Source organism: Nyctibius grandis, chromosome 5 (genome assembly GCF_013368605.1).
Source record: "Nyctibius grandis isolate bNycGra1 chromosome 5, bNycGra1.pri, whole genome shotgun sequence".
Taxonomy (NCBI): Eukaryota; Metazoa; Chordata; class Aves; order Nyctibiiformes; family Nyctibiidae; genus Nyctibius; species Nyctibius grandis.
Genome location: NC_090662.1, coordinates 60,325,332 through 60,350,916, shown reverse-complemented (window position 1 = coordinate 60,350,916; position 25,585 = coordinate 60,325,332). Strand labels below are relative to the sequence as shown.

Sequence of the window (25,585 nt, the reverse complement as noted above, 5' to 3'; positions counted from 1 at the left end):
CCAGGCCCTTGCTAAAATGAACTACACCCTTCAGACTGACTTGTACCAGTTTTCCCTTCAATCCAGATCACTGTAGCAAAGGAGCCTATTTTTATTTTTTAATTCCTAGCACATGTTGCAAATGGGAGCTAAAATCTGTGCCTTTTTTCTTTTCCACCGGCTGTCCGTGGCGTCCAGTCCAAAGGGCACAGAAACCTGCTGCGGGTTTTCCCCTGCTGCGATCCAGGGAAATGAACTATTTTAATGAAGTATTCCTGCTGTGGGCTAGCATGATCTCACAGGCTTTGATAGTACGCCAGTGTCACCAAGCAGTACCATGCTGATTTCCTGGAATGGAAATTTGGCCTCCTTGGAATGAATTGTTGTTTCTTACCTTCCTTGATTTGCAACAGCCCTGCCAGTATCTGCCTGTATACACTGAGGAGTGAACTCTGGAAGCCCACTTCCCTCCTATTTCTCTTGTTGTTTTTCTGTGCAGGTGATCACGCTGGAAGGATGGGTGGAGATAATGTACTATGTGATGGATGCTCATTCCTTCTACAATTTTATCTACTTTATCTTGCTGATAATTGTAAGTATAAGACTTGATGACTGTCAGCATTGCAAGCCAAGAGCCTACAAAAGACAGGTGTTACGTCAACACAGATCCTTGGATTTCTTCTAGGAATCTCAGGACCCCAGCTAGTTCATTTTCACCAAGAGTTGGTGGCAGGATCACATAGTTGTCAGCCAGGTTATTGTCTTTCACTGCAAAAATATGCTCAGCATTGATTCCTAGAGATATACATACCCAGTGTAGGATAATGTTCTCATCTGCAGGTCTTCTCTCAAAGTAAATTCCACAAACCAGTGGGCCCAAAAGCACAGAAAACCATTTCTGCATCTGCCCCCTACTTGGTCTCTTTACACATTTTAAGCTCTTGAGTCATTCTTGAGCCATGTTTTAAGGGCTTTTAGCAGCATCTGGATTTCTCAGATTCAGATTTTGCCAGATTCAGGGTCTGTCACGCTGAATTACTTCCTCACCACGAACAAAAAGGAGCTGCTACTCTGAAAGTGTCAGCAGTCCAACATAAACTGGCTGTGTGAGATAGTGGGGATGGAAAGAGAGAAGTGTGTCCTTGATGAGAACTTAATAAGCCTCGTGGATTTATACAAGTGAAGTTTGAAGACTGCTTTGCTGTAAGGACATTTGTTGTCAGTGCCTGGAAAGAGAGGTGAGAGACGTTGTGCCATTGCCTCTTCCATTCCTCAAGCCTTCCACGTGTAAATGCATTTTCTGGAGGGAATATCCTGTTTCTAACGAGGAAGGATTTTGTTTTTATAAGACTTTTGCACTTTTTCTGCATGGGGACCAAAGTCAAGAGCAGAAGGGAAAGACATAGGATGGATTATGGAAGTATAAAAATCTGTACACAGTAGGTGCAATTTAGCTCTATGTCATTTAGCCAGTGTGTATTTCCAAGGCCTACATGCATTTGGATGGGCTGCTGAATGGACCTGGCTAAGACTCTGCTCTTTACCTCCTACTTGTCCTCTGTGGCCATGCCCTCCTAGAAACAGGATCTCTAGAAGCAGTCGCCCAGTAACATTAACAGACTCACCTGGCGCAGGATCTAGTTTAAATTCAAATCGACATGCAGTGACTGGAGAGCAAACAAACCTTAATCCAGTTTCTGGGAGAAATTTTGCAGCCTGCACATATGGGGAGTGGCACAAAAAAAATCTACTGGTCCACTGAGGTCAAAGAACTTACGAAAAAGCTGAATCTTCATGGTATCCTTGATTTCTCCCTGCCTTATGGCCTTCTACCATCACAAGGGAAAGACAAGGAGAGAAAAACAGAAAGATGACCTACTCCCTGTGGGCTGAAGCATGAGCCAGGACAGCAGAGGTGAAATACACCTTAAGGAATGCTGCTTTTACTTTGAGGCTGGAGAGTCCCAAGGAGAGACAGTGCAGAGGTATGATTGCACAGGATGGGGATGGAATTTCCCCCCAGCTCTGTTCCCAAAGGCAAACTGGACATCCACTGCTTTTTGTCAGTGCAGAAAACAATTATTTCCCATAAAGTTTGTTCAGATCTCCCATCATGCAATAGGTATTCAGTACCTACTTACATTTTCACTTTGAGCAGCATGGCCAGGATACCCAGATTTGTACAATGTGCAGTTCAGCACAGAATTTACTCTATGTCTCAGACACGGTCTCTCCCAGACCCAGGAAAGACTGTGCAGAGTCAGTGTTTAACCATTGGGGTGGGCATGCCTGTCTCCTGCAGGCCAGTTCCAAAAACTGCCCTGCACCACCTGCTCCAAACTACATAAATTCTGTCAGCGTATTTTTGGTTTCTAAGCAGAAGCATCCTTCTACTGCTGGCCCACCTCATGTGGATTCACAGTGATTCAAACTTGGTCTCTGAATTTGCAGGCACTGAAAACCCTCAATTAAACACTCCACCTGAGATTTTACTGCCGAGTGTCATTGACATTTCTAGACACTCCCCCCTCATTTGCAGAAGCCATGTAGGTTTATTTCCATCAAACACAGGAGCATATGAACCTCAACTTACTCTGGAGACTGCTCAGAACAAAAGAGCCATATGCTAGATAGATAGGATATTTTCTTTGCCTTTGGTGGAGTTACACCAAAGTTACTGTTAACTTTTTTGCATGTGTAATGCATCTTTTGCAGCACATAGCAATACCACAGTGTGAACTTGCTATAATTTGGTTTTATTTTCCCTCTGAGTCTTCTTATAGAAATGATGATTCCACTTCAACTCTCATGAAGCACAGTCCTTCCAGCCTTTATCCTTCCCTTCTCCTCCATGGCTGCAAGGCCTAGGTTTCTAAGCAGGATTGCTCTGACAGTCATACTTCAAGCCCTGACTCTTTGCTTTTCCACATACATCCTAGTCTTGACTTAGACTTACTTTTCTGGGGCTGGATTTCCGCAGCCTCTTCTTTAGAGCTATGCTTTTATCCATGACTTCTCTTTCCCTCACAGAGATATCTTCAAACACCTACATAAGGGTATTACCTGCTACTGCTCATCTGGCAGGAAGAAGGCTCCGCCACCTGAATATGTTCCCAGCGTGGTTAGGGCTCCTGCATAGATGTGCTCCCGCAAGGGGAAGAGTGCTGGCTGACCCTGGCACTCAGAGTGGCCTTGCAGAACAACCTGGTAAAAGCATTTTACGTATTCAGCAAATTGTAAATAGCTTCCCTCTCTGCTGGAGATCAGGGAGGTGATGTGAAGGAAGGACTGTTTTCACCTCTCAGGTCAATGTTTCATTTGGGTCTTCCTGCTCGAGGTCCAGCTGTCTCATTGTCACCTCTCCAGCTACTTGGCCACTGGTGTGGCTCCTGGACTAGAGAAAGCTCTCCTGAACTCTCAGGCTGGCATCCACATTGCAGCACTCAGTGGCCTCCTTGAAGTGCTCTGTGCTTACACATGTGGGCTTCAGAAGACAAGCTGGATATTCAGGCATAAGCAATAAAAATAATGGACAAGTAATTCAGCATCTCCAGCACCAGTCAAATTTTGTTATACATTGCAGAGACAGGGATCAAACCTTGGGCTGAACAAGGTTAGAATCTGCTTAACCAAAGTACAGCTCAGTCTTAGGGCTGAATGGGACTGCTGTGTTGGGGCTCTGAATCAACAGTCTTCTACTGCCTCTGTCAGATGCTTTGTCTGACTCCATGTCAAACACTTTTGGTCTCCCTGCTCAGCTAGGCGAGATGGATCACTCAATTATGAGCCATCTGGGACCCTTCCTGTCCTTCTGCTAGCTGGGAGGCAGTCTCAAGCTCAGCAGAGCCTTAGAATTTATGGACTTGCCTGTCATCTTAAGGATTAAACAGGCTCATTTGTTTTGCATTTGATGTTCCTAGCTAAGAGGTTTAAGTCCTCTCGCTCCTCCGCTTTTTGGTCATCTGGTGGGGAGATCACAGCAAATGGTGCCTGTGAAGACAGGGCTTGGTGGTGTGAAACCTGAACTCCACTCCAGATTCAACCCCAGGCTTACAGCGTGACCCTGCTGAGGGCATCTTGTTGCCCTCAGCTCCTCTGCTTGTAGCCTAGAGAGAAGGTGTTGCAAGTCTTAATCACTTGTTGTTTGTGGAGTTGTTTGTTTGAAGTTGCAAAGTACAGGCAGTGTCACAATTAGCATTCCAGAAATGTGCGCACAGCTGGTGTCCAGATACCAACCCTGTCTCACTCAGGGCAAGCTGAGGGAGATAACTGATTGGGCAAGCCCCTGTGAGTGTCGTGTGGTGTTGAGGTGGAAGAGGGCAGGAGAGTGCATCAGAGAAGAATTTGGATTCCCAGTCATACTCTCATCAGTGAAAACATGCAAGACATTATGGACTAGGGAAAATCTTGGGGGAAGGCAAAGGAATCCAAACGAGGCATCGTTTTAATTTTCAAGGCCAGACACAGAAGCTGAAGGGAAAATAGGCTGAAATATGGGTGGGAGGAGAGGGAAGAGAAGGGTTCAGTGATGAAGGGAAACAAAATTAGAACAGCTTTGAAGGGCACTGAGAGGAGGAGGGAAAAAAAAGCCCTTTATTTTGAGATGGTTTATTGTCCTTATGTTAAATCTAGTTGGGAAGGGCTTCATGTTTCAAAGGCTTATTCAGATGCTAGCAGGGACATCTCACCTTTGAAATACTGAGAACCACAGTACTGAGCCTCCAGACAGAGCTGCTAGGCACCTGTGTGCAAGAGAAAGGGACAACCAAGGGGACAAGCTGGTGGGGGAGTGGCAAGGGCTGTGCACTGAGGGGAAGACTGCTTGGACAGATAAAACAAACTGGGGTACTTGCTGAAAAAACCTGCACCTTTTCCATGCACAAGGGTTGGGGTCAGGTTATCGTCACCTTTGCTTGCCCTCTCCCCTTTGCTGGAAGGGTTATATGGGAGAGGACACATGCATGAAGATAAGGGTAGGACTGGATCCAGCTCTGTATCAGAGCTGTTTGCTTGGAAAGGAGAGACAAGGAGGTGAGACTGGGTCCTGTGTGGGTTTGTACAGGAGGAACACTGTGAGGATGTCCCTTAGCAGGGATGCTCCCTGGTCCAGGGAAAGCAGAAATCTTGAGCTGGTGCTTCCTCTCCTCCCCGGGGGCTGCCTCACACAGTCCGTTTCAGAGCAGCAGAGATGTGTGGTCCTTGTTCAGAGATCAGACTCTGCGTTTTATCAATGCCCTATTGCCACTTACAGCTTTACGGGGAGTAGGCACCAATGAATGCATCATAGCTTTTGATAATGGTTTTGAAGGGTTACCAGCCCTTTTATGTAGCAAATTCTCATCATATTAAAGCCCAGGTTTTATCCTAAGTGTGATGGATAGATCTCCTAGTGGAGATTCATCTGCAATTTCATAATATGTAACACTGAAAGTGAGATTTTTACCTCCAGATTGGTCATCAGCAAGAAATATTTGCTCCATTTCACAGACAGGAAAACTGAGGCAAAGGAAACTTAAAGGGAACATGCAAAGGTGTAAAGTGTAAGTCTGGTAGACTTTTTGGCTTCTGTATGGAGAATAGGAAGAACTTGTGCATTTTGTTTTGTTTCTAATAAATTGGGGGAGTGGGTTGTGGTTGTTTTTGTATTCGAAATGGAAAGCCTACCTAGGCTGGAGGACAAGTAAAATAAGAGCTAATATAATATATCTAGGATAAGAAGAATCAGAAGAACAGAAAATGAGCAAGGAAGAACTGTTTTGCCAGACTATTTAGTGTCCTTCTCAAAGTCATTAGTTTTTTTGTAAACTCCTCTTTGATTTCAAGAGCTCATTCATTTCAGCAAAGTGCCATCTCCCTGTATAGTGAATTGAGGTGTAAATGGTAGAAATAAATAAAATGCTGACAAATCCTCCAAGAGCTGAAGACCATAAATGACAGTGCATGATTTTTCCAGTAGCAGAAGAGCAAGCAGAGGAGAAAGCAACCTCACTACCAAAATAGTCCTCTGTTTCCCATCTTCTGTTTAAAACAAAGGAGAGAGAAAGTAAAAGACCAGTTTTCATTAAACCCTTTGCAGGTAACTTCTAAGTGACTTGCTAAGGGTCCCAAAGCCTGCCAAGAGAGCCAAAAGTCAGGCTTGTGTTTCCTGAATTTCAGTTCAGAACTCTAAATTCTCCATGGAAATGACATCAAGGGAGTTCTCAAAAACAAGCTCAGCCAGCCCTGTCTTTCTCTAAAATACCATCTCAATACGCAGACTAGTTCCCATTCCTCCGTCTGCCTTCAGTCACTTTCCCCTCCTCTCTCCTCTTACATTCCCCCTCCCATGTGTTATTCCTCGTGCTGACATTGACTGTGCCTTCTTCTCCTTTGCTACTAGGTGGGCTCCTTCTTCATGATTAACCTGTGCCTGGTGGTCATCGCCACACAGTTCTCTGAGACCAAGCAGCGGGAGCACCAGCTGATGCAGGAGCAGAGGGCCCGGTACCTCTCCTCCAGCACTGTTGCGAGCTACATGGAGCCGGGAGACTGCTATGAGGAGATCTTCCAGTATGTCTGCCACATCGTGCGCAAAGCCAAACGCCGCACCCTTGGGCTGTACAACAGCATACAGAGCCGGCGCCAAGGCCACGTGGAGCCAAGCGATGCCAAGCTAGGCATGAAAAGGAAAAGCCAGAGGCACTACAGTAAGGATTATGTGGGTGAAGCTGAAAATGCCAGTATTGGTAACGTGAGAGTAACTGGGAGCATCTCCACGTGCCAGCTTGCCAAAGGACCTGTGCCTACAAGGCACTGAATTAGAATTAACATTGGCCATTGAGCATGGGGCCATGGCCAGTGCACCCGACCAGCAAGGTGGGGATGACCAGCAAGAATGGGAATGAAACAGGGGTGACCAGCAGGGAACATAGGAACCCAGGTCTGAAACCCAGAGACCATAATGGGATAACATTAAAGGCACTGGCTGAGGCTTGTAAAGGGCTCCAGGTCTGGTATAGCAAGGTGATGATTGCAGTTTGGTACAGAGAAGTATTAGGGGGATATGATGGAATGGGACTAAGGATTAGATTCGGTGACACAGCAGGTCCCCCAGAGCTCTCCTCCCAAACTGAGTTGCTGTGGGACCTCAAGAGAGAGGCAAAGGGAGCAGAATTGCAATAGGGTGTCTCCTGAACCAAGGGAACAATACTGAAGAAATCAGTTTGATATGCAAGGGCAGTGTAGACAATTTCTCTTGATGGGAGCACATGCTGTTGTATAAAATCAGACACGAGATACCATTTGAATTGGATTCTTGGCCTGAAAAGTGACTGTAAAAATGGTTTTATAGAATTAGCATTAACTGTCTGCCGATGAGTTTCCTAAGTTAAGCTCTCATTAACAAGCAAAAAGGTGGATTTTCCTTCAGCTGGTCTTGCCTACTCAGTCTTTCATTTTCTTTACTTGCTTGGAGAAAAGTTTCTGCAGGCTTCATGCACCGTGTTAATGAATTAATTGCTTCATTCCCCCAGTGTGCGTTTGATCTTCCAGGCCTAACTGGTAGATCAAGGAACACAGACTTAGTTTTCTCACTGAAGTCAGGAGATCTGTTCTGATTCAGAGCGCATGGACCATCAGGAGGAAGTGTTCTTGAGCTACCTTTTCTGACTTCTTGAGATGCTTTGCTAATGTAGCTTCCCTAATTTAGAGGCTTCAGCTCAGCATGTGGGTTCTTAGACCCCACCTGTAGCAGTTCAGGCCAAAAGCAGCCCTCATGATCACTTTTCCCTCAGTTCCCACTTAACATAAGCTACTGAGTCTCAAGCTGTGATTCCTGCATCAGACAAAACAGTTCTTCCTCTGATGGACGTGAACCCCCATTGAGACTAATCACTGGCAGCTGAACAGTTCGATGCCTTTTGGTGACGTCCATAAATCCATGGGCCCTGATGGGATGCACCCGCGGGTGCTGAGGGAGCTGGCGGAAGTCATTGCTAGGCCACTCTCCATCATCTTTGCTAAGTCGTGGGCAACGGGAGAGGTGCCTGAGGACTGGAGGAAAGCGAATGTCACTCCAGTCTTCAAAAAGGACAAGAAGGAGGACCCGGGTAACTATAGACCGGTCAGCCTCACCTCCATCCCCGGAAAGGTGATGGAACAACTTGTTCTTGGTGCTGTCTCTAGGCACATCAAGGATAGGAGGATCATTAGGGGCACTCAGCATGGCTTCACCAAGGGGAAGTCATGCTCAACCAACTTGATAGCCTTTTATGAGGATGTTACCCGGTGGACAGATGATGGTAAATCTGTGGATGTGGTCTATCTCGATTTCAGTAAAGCGTTTGACACGGTCTCCCACAGCATTCTCGCAGCTAAACTGGGGAAGTGTGGTCTGGATGATCGGGTAGTGAGGTGGATTGTGAACTGGCTGAAGGAAAGAAGCCAGAGAGTGGTGGTCAATGGGACAGAGTCCAGTTGGAGGTCTGTGTCTAGCGGAGTCCCTCAAGGGTCGGTACTGGGACCAGTTCTATTCAATATATTCATTAATGACTTGGATGAGGGATTAGAGTGCGCTGTCAGCAAGTTCGCTGATGACACAAAACTGGGAGGAGTGGCTGATGCGCCGGAAGGCTGCGCAGCCATTCAGAGGGACCTGGACAGGCTGGAGAGTTGGGCGGGGAGAAATTTAATGAAATATATCAAGGGCAAGTGTAGAGTCCTGCATCTGGGCAAGAACAACCCCATGTACCAGTACAAGTTGGGGACAGAGCTGTTGGAGAGCAGTGTAGGGGAAAGGGACCTGGGGGTCCTAGTGGACAGCAGGATGACCATGAGCTAGCAGTGTGCCCTTGTGGCCAAGAAGGCCAATGGCATCCTGGGGTGTATTAGAAGGGGTGTGGTCAGCAGGTCGAGAGAGGTTCTCCTCCCCCTCTACTCTGCCCTGGTGAGGCCGCATCTGGAGTATTGTGTCCAGTTCTGGGCCCCTCAGTTCAAGAAGGACAGGGAACTGCTAGAGAGAGTCCAGCGCAGAGCCACGAAGATGATTAAGGGAGTGGAACATCTCCCTTATGAGGAGAGGCTGAGGGAGCTGGGTCTCTTTAGCTTAGAGAAGAGGAGACTGAGGGGTGACCTCATTAATGTTTATAAATATGTAAAGGGCAAGTGTCACGAGGATGGAGGCCAGGCTCTTCTCAGTGACATCCCTTGACAGGACAAGGGGCAATGGGTGCAAGCTGGAGCACAGGAGGTTCCACTTAAATATGAGGAAAAACTTCTTTACGGTGAGGGTGACCGAACACTGGAACAGGCTGCCCAGAGAGGTTGTGGAGTCTCCTTCTCTGGAGACATTCAAAACCTACTTGGATGCGTTCCTGTGTGATATGGTCTAGGCAATCCTGCCCCGGCAGGGGGATTGGACTAGATGATCTTTCGAGGTCCCTTCCAATCCCTAACATTCTGTGATTCTGTGACACAGCCAGTCAGTGTAAAGCCCCCAATGGCAATGGCTTTTGTTGCTGCCCTTGAGGTGATGTGCCAGTGTTTAATCAGCCTTACAGCTAAAAAGCCCAGTTACCCTGTCTAAATACTCAAAAGCCAAACAGATGCCCAGTTTTGATGTCTTTTCAAAGTCTTCTTTCAGTGTGATCATTTCTCTCCCCAGGGCTTTGCCAGCAGCACAACTCTCTTGACTGCCCTCCTCAGGGCTTGGTCCAGCCCATTGCTGTGACAGCAACCTCTGATCCCACCAACTGCCCCCAATGCCATAGTGGGGAGCACAAAGCATCCAGAAAGCTCTCTGTCCTGGATAGCACTGACTCAGACCAGGAGGACGGAGGAGCCAGTGAAGAGGAGGGAGAGGGCAGCAGAGAGGACCAGGGTGCCTCGGCACTTGAGAAGGAGGAGGAGGAGGTGGAAGAAGGCAGACGGCTGAAGCTGTGCAGTGACATGTGGCGAGAAGTGAGGGTCAAGCTTCGAGGGATTGTGGATAGCAAGTACTTCAACCGTGGGATCATGATCGCAATCCTAGTGAACACTATCAGCATGGGTATCGAGCACCACGAGCAGGTAAGGCACCTCAGGGCACAGGGTGGGCAGTGGGGACTGGTGAGTCCTGCTCAGGGTTATGGTCTTGCTAAGCAGCTGATGCAACTCGGTGGAGGCAGAGATTAAGTAATTTGGACCCCAGGATGCAGCACAGATGGTCCCAGCATGGCTTTGGAGAAAGCCTCAGGATCTTGCAGGGTCTTTTCTTCCTTGTCCCTGCACTTAATCACTTTCACTGTTTCCATGTATTTTCCTCTCACCTCCTTTCAATCCCTCTCTTTTCCTCCTCCGTACTCACTTTTATCCCTCTGTTTTTATTTTTTACCCTGTCTTCTCTTTCCATCTGCTTCTCTCTCTTTCACCCTTGTCTCTTCCATCTTCCTTATCTCTTTCTCTCATTTCTCTCTTCATTAGCTTACTGAATCCTTAGTCTATTTGGTTAATTTAATGTGCCCTTTGGGGATGTCACAGGCACTTCACCAGCATCTCAATTCAAATCCATCAGCTTGCTAGCCTTTCCAGCTTAATTAAGAGATGCCTGAGCACAGTCTATCTATATAAGAAGTCTAGGAAAGGCACCACCTCCCATCTCCAGTCATTTTGGGGGCTCACGTGGCTTGAGCCTTTCCTTTGCCCTGACAGCAAGAAGTGATAGATAGGTCAGACGTAGACAGCAGGTGTAGGCACAGATTTGACTTTCACACCAATAGTTTGCAGGCAGCTCTGAGTCAGCTGTGCACTTTATCCTAATGACAGACTTGTGAGATGGAGAAGGATTGTGTGCCCTCATTTTATAGCTGGGAAACAGAGGCTGTGTCTACTTTGTGATGTGCAGAGCCAGCTTCAGACGGTGTTAAGCACACCCATGACCTTGCATCTGCGTTGCTGGCTGGTAGCTCTGCTGCACTTTGCCTTAAAGGAGTCCACGCTGTACATCCATGTCTCAGATCTATGCTGCCAATCTGAATGTGACCATGATTCACTCCACGTGTCTGCCCAGATCACAAAAAGAAGAGATCGCTCCACTACTGAGATGCTGACTGCATTGAAGCTTTGGAGCCAAGGTGAAGTCTAGTCCTGAACACAGTCTCAGGCAGCAAAGAGACAGCCAGTGAGTCTGGTTCAAGCAAGGCACTCAGATTTGTCCTGTGCTGTATCAGGATGGAGATATCTTGAGATCCAGAGTATCTTAAATTCCCTGTTTGAGGCAGCACAGTGTCTGAGCCAGTATTTGAAGCCTCAGATGTCTGGATCCCACCCATGTACCAAACATTAGACCATTTTTCAAAGCCCAGCTAGTTTCTGATACAAGGATGAGAAACCTTAATTTGATCCCAGAATGCAAAACTGCACTGGATGCCTCAGTACCAGAAAAATACAGTCAGGAGCTCAGAGGAGAGAAGAATGAACAAGAGGCTGGAGGGGTTGACTCATGAAAGTAGATAAAAAAGAGCGATGTATTTATCACTTAGCAGAGAGATGACTAAGGGTTGAAGCCCAGGACAATATGAAAACTGCCCACTGATGTTTTAAAGATGTGAGCACCAAGCATGGAGAGCCATTGTTCATTTTGGTTTATTTGAGACAGCATGAATTAAGAGTTTAGCAGAAGAATATTTGAGCTGGAGGTAGAGAATTCACTCTTATGTTCTGGCTATTGTGTGTGCAGATTTAAGCCTTGTGTTTGTACAGCCCACAGCAGACTGGGATCTGCCTGCAGCCTTGGGTTTTCTAGTAGCAGGTTGTTAATGACATGTCCTTAAAGTTATGCTGTCACTTTTTATCCATAAGTAGCTAGGAAAAGCTTATGACCCTGCATGCTGTTTCTACTAGAAAGAGATATCAGCCGAATTGATCATAACTGAAAAATGTGGTGCAGCCTGTTTATTTAAAATATGTCTACTGAATCCTGTTTCTCTGACACAAGAAGATTAAAAAAAAAATATTCAGACCATACCATGAATTTCAGATCCTTTTCAGTCAGCCGTTAACTCAAGAGCACACAGGCATTTGCACTTCCCTTTGCTCTCTTTCAGTTTTCCTCAAGCCATGCTATCAGTACATCTCAGACTGGTGCCTCATCACCTCCTTTTCTCTCCTTCCTTTCCTGTTGTTTTTCCTCCCAGAAATACAAATTTTCACAGAACAACATCCAGCAAAACCCCTCTGCCCACAGAGATCTGTGATTTGCAGGGTGATGCCATCCTATGACTGAAGTAGCTTCTGTTGCTTCAGCTACTTCAACATATGAACATCTCCTGGCCCAGAGCTAATGTGTAGAGACCTCTTGAGCTTTTATTTTCTGGTGCATGGGAGATCACAACCCCAGCCACTCTCTGGGGACATATCTGACTGGGCAAGAGGGCGTGTGAAGGTGTCGCAGGTTTGAGCAGTCCTGGGAGCAGCTCATGGCACGTATGTCAGCTCCTTGCTGCTCCACTTCTTCTCAGATTATACACAGGTGAGCTGGCCCACTCACTAAAACACCCATCAACCATCAGGTTAAGGGGTGAGAGAGACTGCAGGATCCAGGAACAAGGTTCAGGCTCAGAAACACAGGAACCTGGGGGACAGAGCCCATGTGTGAGTCTCGCCTTCTATTCCTGAGCCTTGACCAACAGAAAGAAAAACACGAATTAAAATTATCTGTTTGTTATAACTCAGGGGTTTAATATTCACAGTGTTTTTCTGCCAGGAGACTTAACTTCAGCAACTCAAACCACTTTACTCGAATCCAGATCAGCTTGGAATTTGGCTTTGTTTAGCTTATCCATCCAGTCCCTTGTCCTGTCCTGTTTGTGTGGCCAAGGCAGTTCCCCATCTCCTTATACATTTCTTGTGAGGGAAATCAAGTCATTTGGGAACAAACTGCACTGCTGTGAGTAATTTTTAATCCTTAAGCTTATCGAAGTTATCACTTGTAAATAGATAAGTTTATTTAAATCCATCAGTGTGCATTATACCATGTAATATCCTGAGTATTAGGCCTTCAGATATTGCTGGGACATTGCACAAGCCAAAATCCATCATTTCAACCTTTGTTCTGCTTGAAATAGTTTTGGCAGTTCTTTAGCTCTGCTTCTGCTTGGAAGTGCTTATTTTTAAAATCCAGTGTAGAAAATCAAGATATTAGATGCTTGTGGCTGTCCAGAAGGATCCTTTTAAGAGGCTTACTTTTTTTTTTAATATTCACAGAGGATCTGGTGCTGCTCGCTTTTCTCCCATATTCAGCATGAGGATGAAAGGCTGGTCCCAGCTGAAAGTCCCAGGCTGCCTTTCTCAAATATTCTTCAATGGCCTGTTGGACTCAAGCTTCTTTGCCATTAGTAGCCAATGAGACAATTGCTGAGTAAATTGGTTTATCTTCTCCAGTATTTACTTACAGTATTCCTTCGTACATCAGATCAATATTTTATGAGGTCTGTCTCGTGTGGATCAGGAGACGATCCCTTGTTTTCTAACTAGATCAGCTCTGTGGATCAGTACCTTCATATCCTTTAGCCTGTGTGATTTCCCTTTATACCAGCATTTATTGCATCCACAAGTTCATATTTTACAGTTTTTGCTTCTCTTTTTACTATTTGCTGCTTGTCAGAAACCTTCAGCAAATGTCCAAGCCAGCTCATCATACTGACATTTAGTAAATGATGGAACAGTCTCCCTGGGGTGGTAGATGAAACCACATCACTTCAGCCTTGTAAAACTAGGGTATAACCAAACGTCACAAAATCCTGCATTGGTTGTGGGGTGGTGACTAGAGTAAGTAAGAGCTAGTTGGTATGTTCCATGTCTGATTTCTATGACTCTTCTGATTATTGTCAAGTGACTTTGAAATGGTGAGTAAAAATAGACAGGCTGGAGAGACCTCTCTATGGAATATTTCTCTCTCATGTTCTCAGAGGCAGTGATGTGCAGGTACAGTTTGGTAGAGCTGGTCTGCATAGATCACATCAATTACTCTTCAGTTTCTAGACAGTTGCAAATTTACTTCTGGTTAGGAGAAACTTCTCCTGCAGGGACTTCATGGTGATCTGCATATTCTTAACCTTTCCTATAGTGCAGGAGTTTCTGGCTGCTGTCAGATAATGGACTAATTACATTTCCAGTTTAATCTGACATAAGAACTCCCATGTTAGTTATTAAGAAACAGAAGAGGGGGAAAAAAGCTGAGCCGCTGCCCTCTATTGCCCCAGTTCTAGTTTCTGATCTCTGGGCAGGAGCTCTGAAGTAGATCTGAATCATACATTTTACTCTCAGTATTTGGTTTATGTTGTTAGGGATGAAGGACTTCGTGCCATGAAGATGTGAATTGGGTAGTTTCATGGATTTGGAAAGAGATCCATATGCCGAGTAGGTGAATCAGCCTGGTTAAAACACTGGCTCTAGGTATGCTTTGCCCTCTGTGATCTCTCTCCCCTTCAAGCCACTCTCCTCACCCCAATTCTTGGCTCCCACAGTTTTGTTCAAGTTTCTCTCCTAGTGTGATGGGTAAACCAGTCTGTCCTGGCTTGGCAATATTTCTTGTGGGGAGATTTTTGGTGTTCCCTGGTTTTGCTTGGACTAAAATAGCCTTGAGTTCAGGCCTTTCCTTGTGGATGCTTCAATTTACAGTTTCTAGGTGAACCTGGGTGGCCTGGGAGGAGGAAGCCTTGCTAATGGTTTTGATGATAAATGCCTGAGTAGTGTCTGTGGGAGCCTGAGGAGCTCTCACAACTGTGAGGTGACACATCCATTGTGTTGGGGAACCCGTGTGTCAGTAGGAAGAAAAGGAGAGAAGGAGTCCCCCACACCAGCCATGTCCCAGCCACCAGCCTTGTCCACTGTCACTCATGGCCATGCTGCCCCAGGTGCAAGGCCATCCCTGCAGAGGACACAGCCCCTGGTGGCACCCATCCTGCAGCCCCGGCTCCCAGCTGATGGCTCTTTGCACTCTGCCAAATTATCTGTATCTCCAGACACGGCTGCAATGCAGGATCTGCCTTTAGCCAGTGAGTGCCTCTCCAGCTGGCTCCTCTCTCTTTTTCTCTTCTTTTTTTTTTTTTTTCCTGAGTTCATTCCTTTTGTGTTGCTCTTCCTTCCCTGCCTTTACTTGTTTCCTACTCCATTTTAAAAAATTCCCTCCTTCTCTACTTCTTGTGGGTGCCAGTGTGTTTATTTTTCTATTTCTTTTTCAGCTTTGTTTTTTGATTCCTCTTCTGCTGCCTTTCTGTCTGCCCATCTCTCCTTCCTTTCCCTGCCCAGTCTTTTCTGCTCCTCTCTCTAGGAAGGATGCTTTGCTGAGGCTGATTGATGGCCCATTAGAAAAAGATTAACAGGTGGAGGCTTGACTAGAAAAACAGATGTCAGGGAGGGAAGGAGACATGGGGGAACAGGTGACCTTTTCCATAAGCGAGATGCAAGCATGGCTTTTCAAACATCAATTGCTCCCTATGACAGCACAAGAGAGAACGTGTGGACAGCAGAGAGGAGGATAATCCACCATCATAGCCTGTCACTTTTTTACATTGCTCATTCTCACTGACATAATCATTTGATTCAGGCTGAAATTGGCATCTCTGTTTAGCATGTGGACCTCATGTTCCCGGCAAGTGTCATTACTGCCTGGCTCTCCGTGAAGTGATCTTCAGCTCTCCCTTTCTGTGTGCACTTGCTCGTTCTTTCTCTCTCTTCGCTCTTATTTCCCCTCCCTTCCCCCTCATTTTCAGGATGGTTTTGTTATGCAAATGGAATTATAGATGGAAATTGAGCCATCTCCCCTTTTTTAATTTTAAAGAAATGGAGTATTTTAATTTAAAAGCTGCAATGTGGAGTGCAAGAAATTAGCAAAGGGCAGGGGAAGCCACAGATGTGAGGAGCTTACCTGGGAGGATCTGGGTCCCTGGGGGTCCCAGAGCAGGGGTTATAGCAGCCCCCAGACCCAGAACTGCATTCCCCCCTCACTTCCCCTTCCACCAGCTGAATAAGCAATAGGCACAGCCAACACAAAGGGTGCCCTTCAGAAAAACAGCAATTTTGCAGTCCTCAGGGAGAGACCGTGACTGCCCTTCCTAGTGGATACTAATACTGAGTTCATGGTAAAAATATTGGCTCTGACCTGCAGGGACTCACTTTTTTGTTTCCACAGTGCCAGGAGTCTCTGTCCTCTCTTGCCCCGAACAACAGGCTTTTGCAGTTTTCTTGTTCCTGTCCATTTTATGTGATGCTTAAAAGAGGCCTGGTGGCCAGGCATAGCTCAGACCAATGTGAAGGAAGCCACTTTTTAGCCACAGGCATTCAAACAGTGAGAGCAGTACTGCCTGCCACCACAGAGCCTGGGTCAGACTCACCTCAAAGGCTTAGAGCTGGGGCTCAGTGGTGTGGTAGGCTAAACATCAAATATGTAACCTTGTCTGAGGTGTGACATACCTGCCCCAAGGTAAACATGGAAATTTGGGCCAGGGGAGCCCTGAAGAAGTGCCTTGGAGCTGCCACGCCTTGTCCCTCTGCTTGGGAAGGTGTCACACCTTTGTCTGGAGCAGGTCCCTCCCAGCTGCGGCTTGGGAAGGTGATGGCCAGCAGCATGCTATAGCCAGGTGAATTGCCCTAGTAGTCTCATGCAGTTTGAAGACCATGGGTTGTCTAGCCTGGCCCCAAGATGCAACCCATTATACTTGGAGGAAGTTTCTGTCTCACTCTGGGAACATTTTGTACCTTGCCATTGCCATGGTAGTCTCCCTGGGTTATGTATGTTTATGTTTGAATATGTGCAAACATGGGCAGGCTTGCACGTGTGTTGTCCCTCATGCATCTGACCTTGTTCGAGACCTCAGCCCTTGCTGTTTGGCCTGGTGCAGTCCTAGTATCTGGGTGAGAGGTGCTTTGAGCAGATGAGTCCATCCCAGATTCAGTGCAAGGAATGTCTCCATTTCACAGGGGATGGCAAGATCCTGGCATCCCTCATCAATGACATCAGCACAGCCTCTGTCTCTCTCTGAAGCAACATTTCATCATTCCTGGGGAAACGGTCTAGACCCTTTCCTGACCTTGTCAGAGAAGTTTCCAAGGCTGCACACACTAAAGAAAAAGTCATTAATTCGGAAAACAAAAGGAGGAGTAATTTAATTTGCTCAGACTTGTTCCACTGATGGAATCATTAAAACACTTTCTCTCATATGCACAAACACATTGGTCTCTTCTGGAGAAGGCTGTACCACAGAGGCTGAAAGATGTGTCAGAGATTCAACAGAAAAATATGCCTGAAGCAGGGTCAGATTGCCTCTTTTTTCTATTTTTTTCTTACAACACAGTCATCTTGTGTCATCCCTGGAGGTTTTCACCTTGTGCATCTGCCTTTCTTCTCTTGCTGTCCATTTTTTTTCTTTTCCTCACCCTCTCCTGCTCTTCCTGTCCCTTACAGGTAGGTGTTAGCAGTGTGCCCCTCCTTGCTATTGTCTTATTCATCCAGTCTGATATTCACGTGGGTAATTGTTTAGACCACTCTGAGGACAGAGGCATGAGAAAAGACTGCTGGAGCAAGACCAGAAAACTGATGCATACCAAGGATTTGGTAGGGAGTGGGGGAGAGAAAAATGGGGAAGGGAAAAAACAGAGGGGAAAAGGGCAGAGAAGTGCAGTGAGGTTTAGAGGAAGATGGGAAACTCTTTTCCTATCATTCAAATGTTTTCAGAATTTCAGAAAAAAATTGTGCCAGCTACCTGTGGAAACCTCAGAGGAAGAGATCCTTGAAGAAAGAGGTTAATTACAGAATTACAGAGTCGGATCAGTCACTTTTGCCCTGCTTCAAAAAATACTCAAGTTCCTTGCACAAAGTAAAGCAGCCTTTAGCCAGCGGACCAGGGTATGGAGTGGGATGTGGGAGATAGTTAGTCAGCCTTGGCTGTGTAAATGGCTGTGGGGCTCCTGACCACCTCTAGTAAAAGAATTTGTTAGGGACGTAATCTATGATGAAGGTAGTAAATGTGCAAAGGAATTGGAGCGCAAGTGGCTCTATCCAGCTCCACTCTCACGCATGGGAGCTTTGCAGCTCCCTACAAAGCCTGTCCCCTGGGAATGGTGGCACTTTATTTTCTGTAATTTCAGGGCTATTTCAGTTCTGACTCTCTGAATTTACTTTCTCTCCAGCCAGAGGAATTGACCAACATCTTGGAGATCAGCAACGTTGTTTTTACAAGCATGTTTGCCCTGGAGATGATCCTGAAACTTGCTGCTTTTGGTCTCTTTGATTACCTCCGCAACCCCTACAACATCTTTGACAGTATCATCGTCATCATCAGGTGACAAGGGCCTTGGGGATCAAGTGAAATCCATATAGGAAAGGGTACCACAGGGCTTTCACGTTTTCATGTGCCTTTTCAAAAAGGATTTAGCAGCTATACTAGGAGGAGATGAGCTGATGCACAAGGCCAAGGACTGGTAGACCAAGATGTCTTTTCCCAACACTTGGCGACCCTAGGCAAGCCACACAGTGTTTCTGCCCCTCAGTTCTCTCCTCTGTAGAATGGAGGTAATTGCAATTGCCTTGTAAGTCCACAACAAATAATAGCTGTGAAGTATTTGAAAAATGCACAAATCAAGGATGCTACAAAGGTTTAATGTGTGATAGAAGAACTTGTCTTGCTGGAATTTAACGCTGCAATCCTTTCCTCATTCCTGCAACATGCAGTGCCATGTTCATGTTCTTAAGGGAGAAATGCAACTTTTTACACATAAGTATAAGCCTATAGTAGATACTTCTAATTATATCTTGCTCAAACAGATTTTCTCTCTGACTCCTTTATACTTGTTGCCAATGCAGAGGTGAAAACTTGGATTAGCATTGTTATTCCTCTCTCTCTTCTGTTTGTTCACTTGTCTTTTATTTTGTCCCTCATAATCCCTGTGCCTCTCTGGGCCATAGCATCTGGGAGATCATTGGCCAGTCGGACGGGGGCCTCTCTGTGCTGAGGACTTTCCGTCTTCTGCGGGTGCTGAAGCTGGTGCGTTTCATGCCTGCACTGCGCCGCCAGCTTGTGGTGCTGATGAAGACTATGGACAACGTGGCCACCTTCTGCATGCTCCTCATGCTCTTCATCTTTATATTCAGGTGAGGAGGCAATTAGTTGCCTCACAGTGTTTTGGAGAAGCACTGCATGGCTCATGTGGACAAGCAACTTCAGAGCATGATTGCATAATTCGTCTTGCCCATTGCTCTAGCCTCAGGCAGCACTGACAAACGTTTATTTGTTCATAAGGGCTGAGGTTACTGCTGCCCTAAATCGGGTTCTGCAGATGAAGATTTGGCCTGGATGGGGTGGAGAAATACTGCCACCAAATGCGCACCTTGAGCATAATGTCCCATTGCAGGATAGGTGAGGTCTCTTGGTAATCAATACTGGCTGCAGGAACAGTTCAGCCTGGAGGCTGACTCTGGCAGAAAGGCGTCAGGAAGCAAGAAAGTTTGTCAGTGGATCCTGTGGATGCAGTGATAGGGAGATGGAGAAAAATGAGAGCAAACAAGAATAACGGAGAGATCTGAAGGACAGGTTGGAGGGAATGCATGAGGCAGTACAGATGGAAAGCAAGGGTTTTTGGGGAGCTATAGCGGTGCAATACACAACTCCTTCTTCAGGGATAGGTCCCAGTGGTCTGGCTGTGTTGTTCTGCCCCTCGCTCCTGTGGTGTTACATTAGATTGGTGGGAGGAAAAGACAATTACTCTGATGAGCTCATTGTGGTGGCAGAGATATTTGGATTTGACACCATCTCCACTTCTTGTCTCAACAGCATCCTAGGAATGCACATCTTTGGTTGCAAGTTCAGCCTCAGGACAGACACAGGAGATACAGTTCCTGATCGGAAGAATTTTGACTCCCTGCTGTGGGCCATCGTCACCGTCTTCCAGGTGAGCCCACTTTGCTCTCTATGGGTTTGCAAGGGCAAAGTGAAGAGGATCAGGAAGTGCTTTTTCTCATTGCAGAGCATTGCACTCACTCCTGACAGCAAAAAAGGCCGCACAAAAGTCTCCGGCATGTGATGTTTGGAGAAATAATTGCATGTTGTAACCAAATGACTGGTGTCTCTCTCAGACAGGGGCACTCCTTCCTTCCTAAGAGACAGTTTGCAAAGGTCACTCCAGTTGTGGCAACTCCGATGTTTAAGACTGTCAACTCAGCACATGACTGCCCTCATGGTCGCTCTTGTTTCTTCTTGATCAGCTAATGTTATGGAGGCAGCACTACAGCTGGACAGTGACAGTGGGTAGTGGGTGTGTGGTTATGGGGAAGTTAAGAGGCCTGATGTGGTCCTGATGTGTATCCTTTCACTATCCTTTTCTGAGAATCCCCTTCATGTTCTTCCTTCATGTTGATGTGGCCTCTGCTCCTGGTTGCAGATCCTAACCCAAGAGGACTGGAATGTTGTGCTCTATAATGGCATGGCCTCCACCTCGCCGTGGGCATCCCTCTACTTTGTGGCTCTCATGACGTTTGGCAATTATGTGCTCTTCAATCTGCTGGTGGCTATTCTCGTGGAGGGATTCCAGGCTGAGGTGAGTTGCCACCGAGGCCTCATCAAGACAAGGAATAAAGCTGCTAAAAAGGGGACCTTTGAGACACTTCGAGGGTACTGGGGTAGAGGACTCCCAAAGTATCAACACCTCTGTCATTTCCCTTGTTAATTTCAGGGTGGGCTTCATTTAAAAAAAAAAAAAAAAAAGACTGTTAATCCTTGCAAGGAGAAGACAAGTCCTCTGGAAAGGAGTTCACAATTTCCATCCTGTGCAACAGACCCTACCCTATTAGAGTGAGTCCTTTGCCCCTCCAAAAGCAAGAACGCAGTACGTCAGTCATCCCAGGTCACATGAAACTCTTTCCAGTGATCACACTGATGCCTGGTGGCAAGGAGGATTTTACAGTTGTTCCAGCAATGAAAGACAAGAACAAATGGTCTTTTCTGTTTATGAGTTCCCGACTTCTAAATTTTTGTGTTCCAGGGTGATGCCAACCGGTCATACTCAGATGAAGATCAGAGTTCATCAAACGTGGAGGAGTTAGATCAGTTCCAAGAGGTCCAGGAAGGCTCAGGTACAATAGCTGAAACAGCCTCATTTGCTTATCTCCCGTTGCTGTTGAGTGAGCAATCTGAAAGCAGATTCTGCAGAAAATTCATTCCTGTCTCCAAGAGCTTACTGGTTTTCATTTTGAATTTTATGCAAGTTTATGGTGTCAGCTGTTGAAAAATAGGGCCTTGTTGGCATCCTGAGGAATGGGATAGCTAAGGCGAGCAGTTCTTGAATGACCTACAGAATGGCAACTAGGAGTGAGAAGTGAGACTGTCTCTGCTTATCTTCAGGGGCACCATTTCAGGAACACTCTGTCCAAATCTGGGACCCACATTTGGATAGGGAATACCAACACATTAAAAAGGACTTGGACAAATCTGGAAGTCTTGCCTCCTTGCGAGAGGCTAATGAAGCTTAGAGAAACCAGAGAAGTGACTTGATCACACACTCCATAAATGCCGACCATAAGGAGAGATTTCTGATGGTAGATAGCTCTTTAATTGAGCAGAAAAAAAGCATAATGAGATTGTAAAGGTTGGAAACTGAAGCTAGACAAATTCAGACTGAAAAAAGCCACATATTTTTAAGGAAAGATAATTAACTGTAGGAACAGTCTGCCTACAAACTGCCGGGTAAGGTCTCCACCCCTCAGAGTTTTTTCTTGAAGACTACAAGTCTTTCTACAAGAGTTATTATACTTCAGACAGGACTTGGTGGGAGGGAGCAGCAAGAGTACCTTGCTCCACAATGGATGGCAACCCAGAAGCTGAGGAGGAGGAACCACACTGATGAAGGCACAGTACTTGCACAAGGTGAACAGAGCAGGTCTGCTGATACTAGCCAACATCAGCCAATCGTTCAATGATTGCCAGGCAAGTCCACAGTGGTGAGGCAGGTCTGAGGTCAAGCCAAGAAGTCCAGTCAGCAAGACAAGATCAGGATCAGCAAGGTGCAAGGACAGGCACAAGGATAGTCGCAGCATAACGCAGACAAGGACCACAGGCACAGGTCTGAGCTTAAATGCAACTCCCACAGCAAGGAGTAGTGGCTCCAGTATTGGCTTGTCACAGCTCTTTCCTGCAACTTAGCTGTTTTCACAACAGTTGATCCTGGGTTACATGGTTGCACCATATCAGAGCTTACCTTGAATGTAGGCAGCCAAACCCCTAGGAGGGCAGGTGGAAAAGAGGTTACAGAGCCTGTTGGTGCACTCATGTCTGTGATGCTGTGTGCAGGCGAGGATATGTGACCTTCATTATGTGATAGGTCAAACAAAAATGATTGTTCCTGTCCTTTCAGGTATTAAAATCTAGTACGCCATCTTCTCCATCCATCTCGACAAATGCTGATGGTCGTCCACAGCATCTAACATACCTCTCAAAGGTGTCCTGGATCTTCAAGATCAACAATCAGTCATTTGAAGAGGCACAGTGTAGTAGGATAGGCTGGGATGAAGAGTATGATTGCAGGAATTTAAAGGTGACCCCAATACATGGATGGCTGTGGGTCTCCCTACATCTTAGTCTCTTCCTCAGTGTCTCAGCCTAACTGCTTTAGGTAGCCAGTCTGACAGTGGTATTCGTTCAGACCTGAAGATGCAGGTGTCTGTTCTTGGCATGCAGAAGCACACTCTCTTACCCTTGCTGCCAGCGTTCGGCTTCTTGCTCTTCCTGTCAGCCTGAGTCTGCCTGACCAGCACTCTGCTTGTCTGTCTGGCCCCAAGGAGAGCTGCCATCAGTTTTAGGGACTGAGGAGAATACTTCAAAGTCTTCCCAGCTTGCACTGCTTTTGCTACAACACCCTAAATCAGAAGGAATCGATGTTGATTGATGCTAAACAGCTAATATTCTGTTAGCTGCTGCTAACATGCTAAACAGCTTAGACATCAAAACAGCCACTGGATAGCAAGGAACCCACCTTCTTATCTCTTTCTTCTTCTTTCTGCTTCTTTCCACCCAGATCCCAAGCTCTGTGCAATTCCTGTGACACCTAATGGACACTTGGACCCATCCTTGCCCTCTTCCAACCCACCAGTGGCTGCTGGGGGGGTCGCCAACTCTTCACGCAAGTCCCTGCAGCCTGACCAGATCCGTGTTGCTGTTGGCTCCCGGAAGAGCAGTGTGATGTCCCTAGGGAGAATGACTTATGACCAGCGGTCCTTGGTGAGTGAGCGACTAGAAATGTGTGTCAAACCCTTCTTTTGAAGTTCAAGCACTTTCTGCCATCATCTGGGGATTGCTGTGGAGGATTGCACTGCTGCTGTAGGCTTCTAACACAAGCCCATTGCCTGTCTTTAGGAAGGCAGGTCAGTTCATGCTATTTTTCTACATTTCCAGATTATTGACATGTATTTCCAGGTTATTGATCTATATCCCATTGAATGTGGGATTCAGCTCTTTTCTGTTCTTCTGGTGGGAGAGGGGGAACACCAGGGAGACAGTCTTCCTCTTAGAGTGAAACACATTTTTTCCTCTTGCCCTTTCCTTGCTTTCCTAGAGCACAGGACACAAAATGATGCCCTGAGTGAGTTAAGAGCATGGGCATATTGGGGTGATGCCAGAACTGTCAAGTCCCGTAACAGATGTTTTTTTCTGGAAGCTTTTGTAACAATGAAGAGAGAAATCTTGACTTGGAGCTTCCCATAGCAGGTCCTGCTGCCCCTTAGCACTTCCCCAAGCACTGCTGGCTGTCCAGCCAATGCATCTCAGACCTGTCCACCTTGTAACATCAGCTTCTGGGCTTCCTACTCACTGACACACACAGCGTTGGGGGGTGCATTGTTGCTCAAAGGGTTCATGCCCCTACTATTTCTAAACAGAAAGAGCTGGCAGCCACGTACTACATGACAAGTTGCTGTTGTGGTTGGACTAGACTGTAACCAACAAGCCTGTTTCTCTCATTTCTTCCTTTTACTAAGACTACACTCAAACATGGTGTGTCAGATTATCCATCACCCTGTACCTTGTGTTATCCTTTACCTCAGGGCAGCATAAAAAGCTGCCAATCAGATTTTTGGAGAGCTTTATTCTTGCTCTGTGCTGGTGTAAGTAACAACATCAGGCACCTGGTCTTTGGCTTTATTATTTACCTTCCCTGTAAGTGCTTTAGACACAGATGGTGCTATAAAGTAATCACAGCCAACACCATTGCTAACTCATTATCAACTTATTGTCAGATTTACAGAGATTGCTTCTAAATTCCCACCATGCAACTTCCTCAATGGCTGAAAAATGGCAACCTTCTCGTGTAGGGACCCAGGGTGAAATCTGTGATCTGAAATAGGATTGCATGCTCCCTCCTTGTGCCTGGAGTCGCTGAGTCCCTGTCCCCCTCTCTTGCAGTCCAGCTCCCGCAGTTCCCACTACAGTGCCTGGGGCTGCAGCGGGGCCTGGGGGAACCGTCGCTCCAGCTGGAACAGCCTGGCTCGGGGACAGAGCCTGAAGCACAAACCTCCCTCCGCCGAGCATGAATCCCTTCTGTCTGGGGAAAGGCACAGGGCGGCAGATGGGGAGGCAGACAGGACGGGAAGGGCATTTCATCACCACCGGACGCTCTCCCTGGACCACAAAGGCTCCTGTGACCTGCTGGAGTTGGCCTCGGTCCCATCTGGCCACAAAGTGACCCGTAAGCTGGGAGCAGCAACTGGGGCCAGTGAGCATCAAGACTGCAATGGCAAAATGCCCAGTTTTGCCAAGGAGATCTTCCCAAAGATGAACAACCGCAAGGAACGGGGAGAGGATGATGAAGAGATAGATTATGTGAGTACTTGCTGGAGGGAACCTGGGGTTACAGTGCAGTGCTATGGGAAACCCCAAATCCATCCTCAAGTTTCAGTCTCCCTGCCATGTGGATGGGAGAGCTTACAAAGGTGCTTTAAGTACAGCTGGAGGACAACATTGAATGCAGATGGGACCTTCTAGGCCCAGACAAGCTCAAACCTCATTGTCAGGCTGCCTGCAAGGCAGTCGTACGGGTGGATGGTGGGAGGAAGGCAGATGTGAGTCACGTGCATGATCATTTGGGGGCTGTTATTTCAGAGCAGTGCAGCCAGTGATTTCTACAGGCTAGGAAAGGTCAGGCTGTGGGAGCAGCGAGAGCTTTGCATGGAGAACATCAGCAGACCAGAGCAGGAAGTACAGGCACATGAGACAAGGCAAGTGAGTTTTGCAGTGCCAGCTTGGGAGACCGCAATGCCCAATCTGTGAGCAGATCAATGGGTGGAAAAAGTGGAGGGAGCGTGAGTAGAAATTTGAACAGACATATATGCTGTATGAAATTAAATCACCTCTGAGCCCAAGTGCCACAGAAGGCCTTCCTGTCCTGGCGTTTAGCTGAGGTAGCGAGGAAACACTGTCCTCATGTAACGGAGCCACGCCAACAGCTCTGAGGAGGCATCATGGACAACATCCTGCACTAGAAAGGACACCAGCAGTTTTATTTGTAATGATCTGGGGAGGAAACCAGATGCCAAGAGGTAAACAGGCCCTGGCAAAGCAGCTTCTGCCTCCTTTTCAGTGACTTGTTGCTCTTTGAATCCATTTCCTCA

General features: G+C 46.7%; 1 protein-coding gene across 1 annotated transcript in view; it reads left to right on the top strand.

The window, feature by feature from the left end:
• CACNA1I (calcium voltage-gated channel subunit alpha1 I) overlaps positions 1–25,585 on the top strand; it is a 165,731-nt gene that overhangs the window by 112,726 nt on the left and 27,420 nt on the right. Inside the window, exons 7-16 of the mRNA XM_068402512.1 lie at positions 479–571; positions 6,359–6,665; positions 9,620–10,023; positions 18,124–18,275; positions 18,899–19,084; positions 19,764–19,881; positions 20,371–20,526; positions 20,971–21,061; positions 22,999–23,201; positions 24,381–24,797. Of these exons, the coding sequence (XP_068258613.1) occupies positions 479–571; positions 6,359–6,665; positions 9,620–10,023; positions 18,124–18,275; positions 18,899–19,084; positions 19,764–19,881; positions 20,371–20,526; positions 20,971–21,061; positions 22,999–23,201; positions 24,381–24,797 (2,127 nt within the window). The remainder of the gene's footprint in view (positions 1–478; positions 572–6,358; positions 6,666–9,619; positions 10,024–18,123; positions 18,276–18,898; positions 19,085–19,763; positions 19,882–20,370; positions 20,527–20,970; positions 21,062–22,998; positions 23,202–24,380; positions 24,798–25,585) is intronic.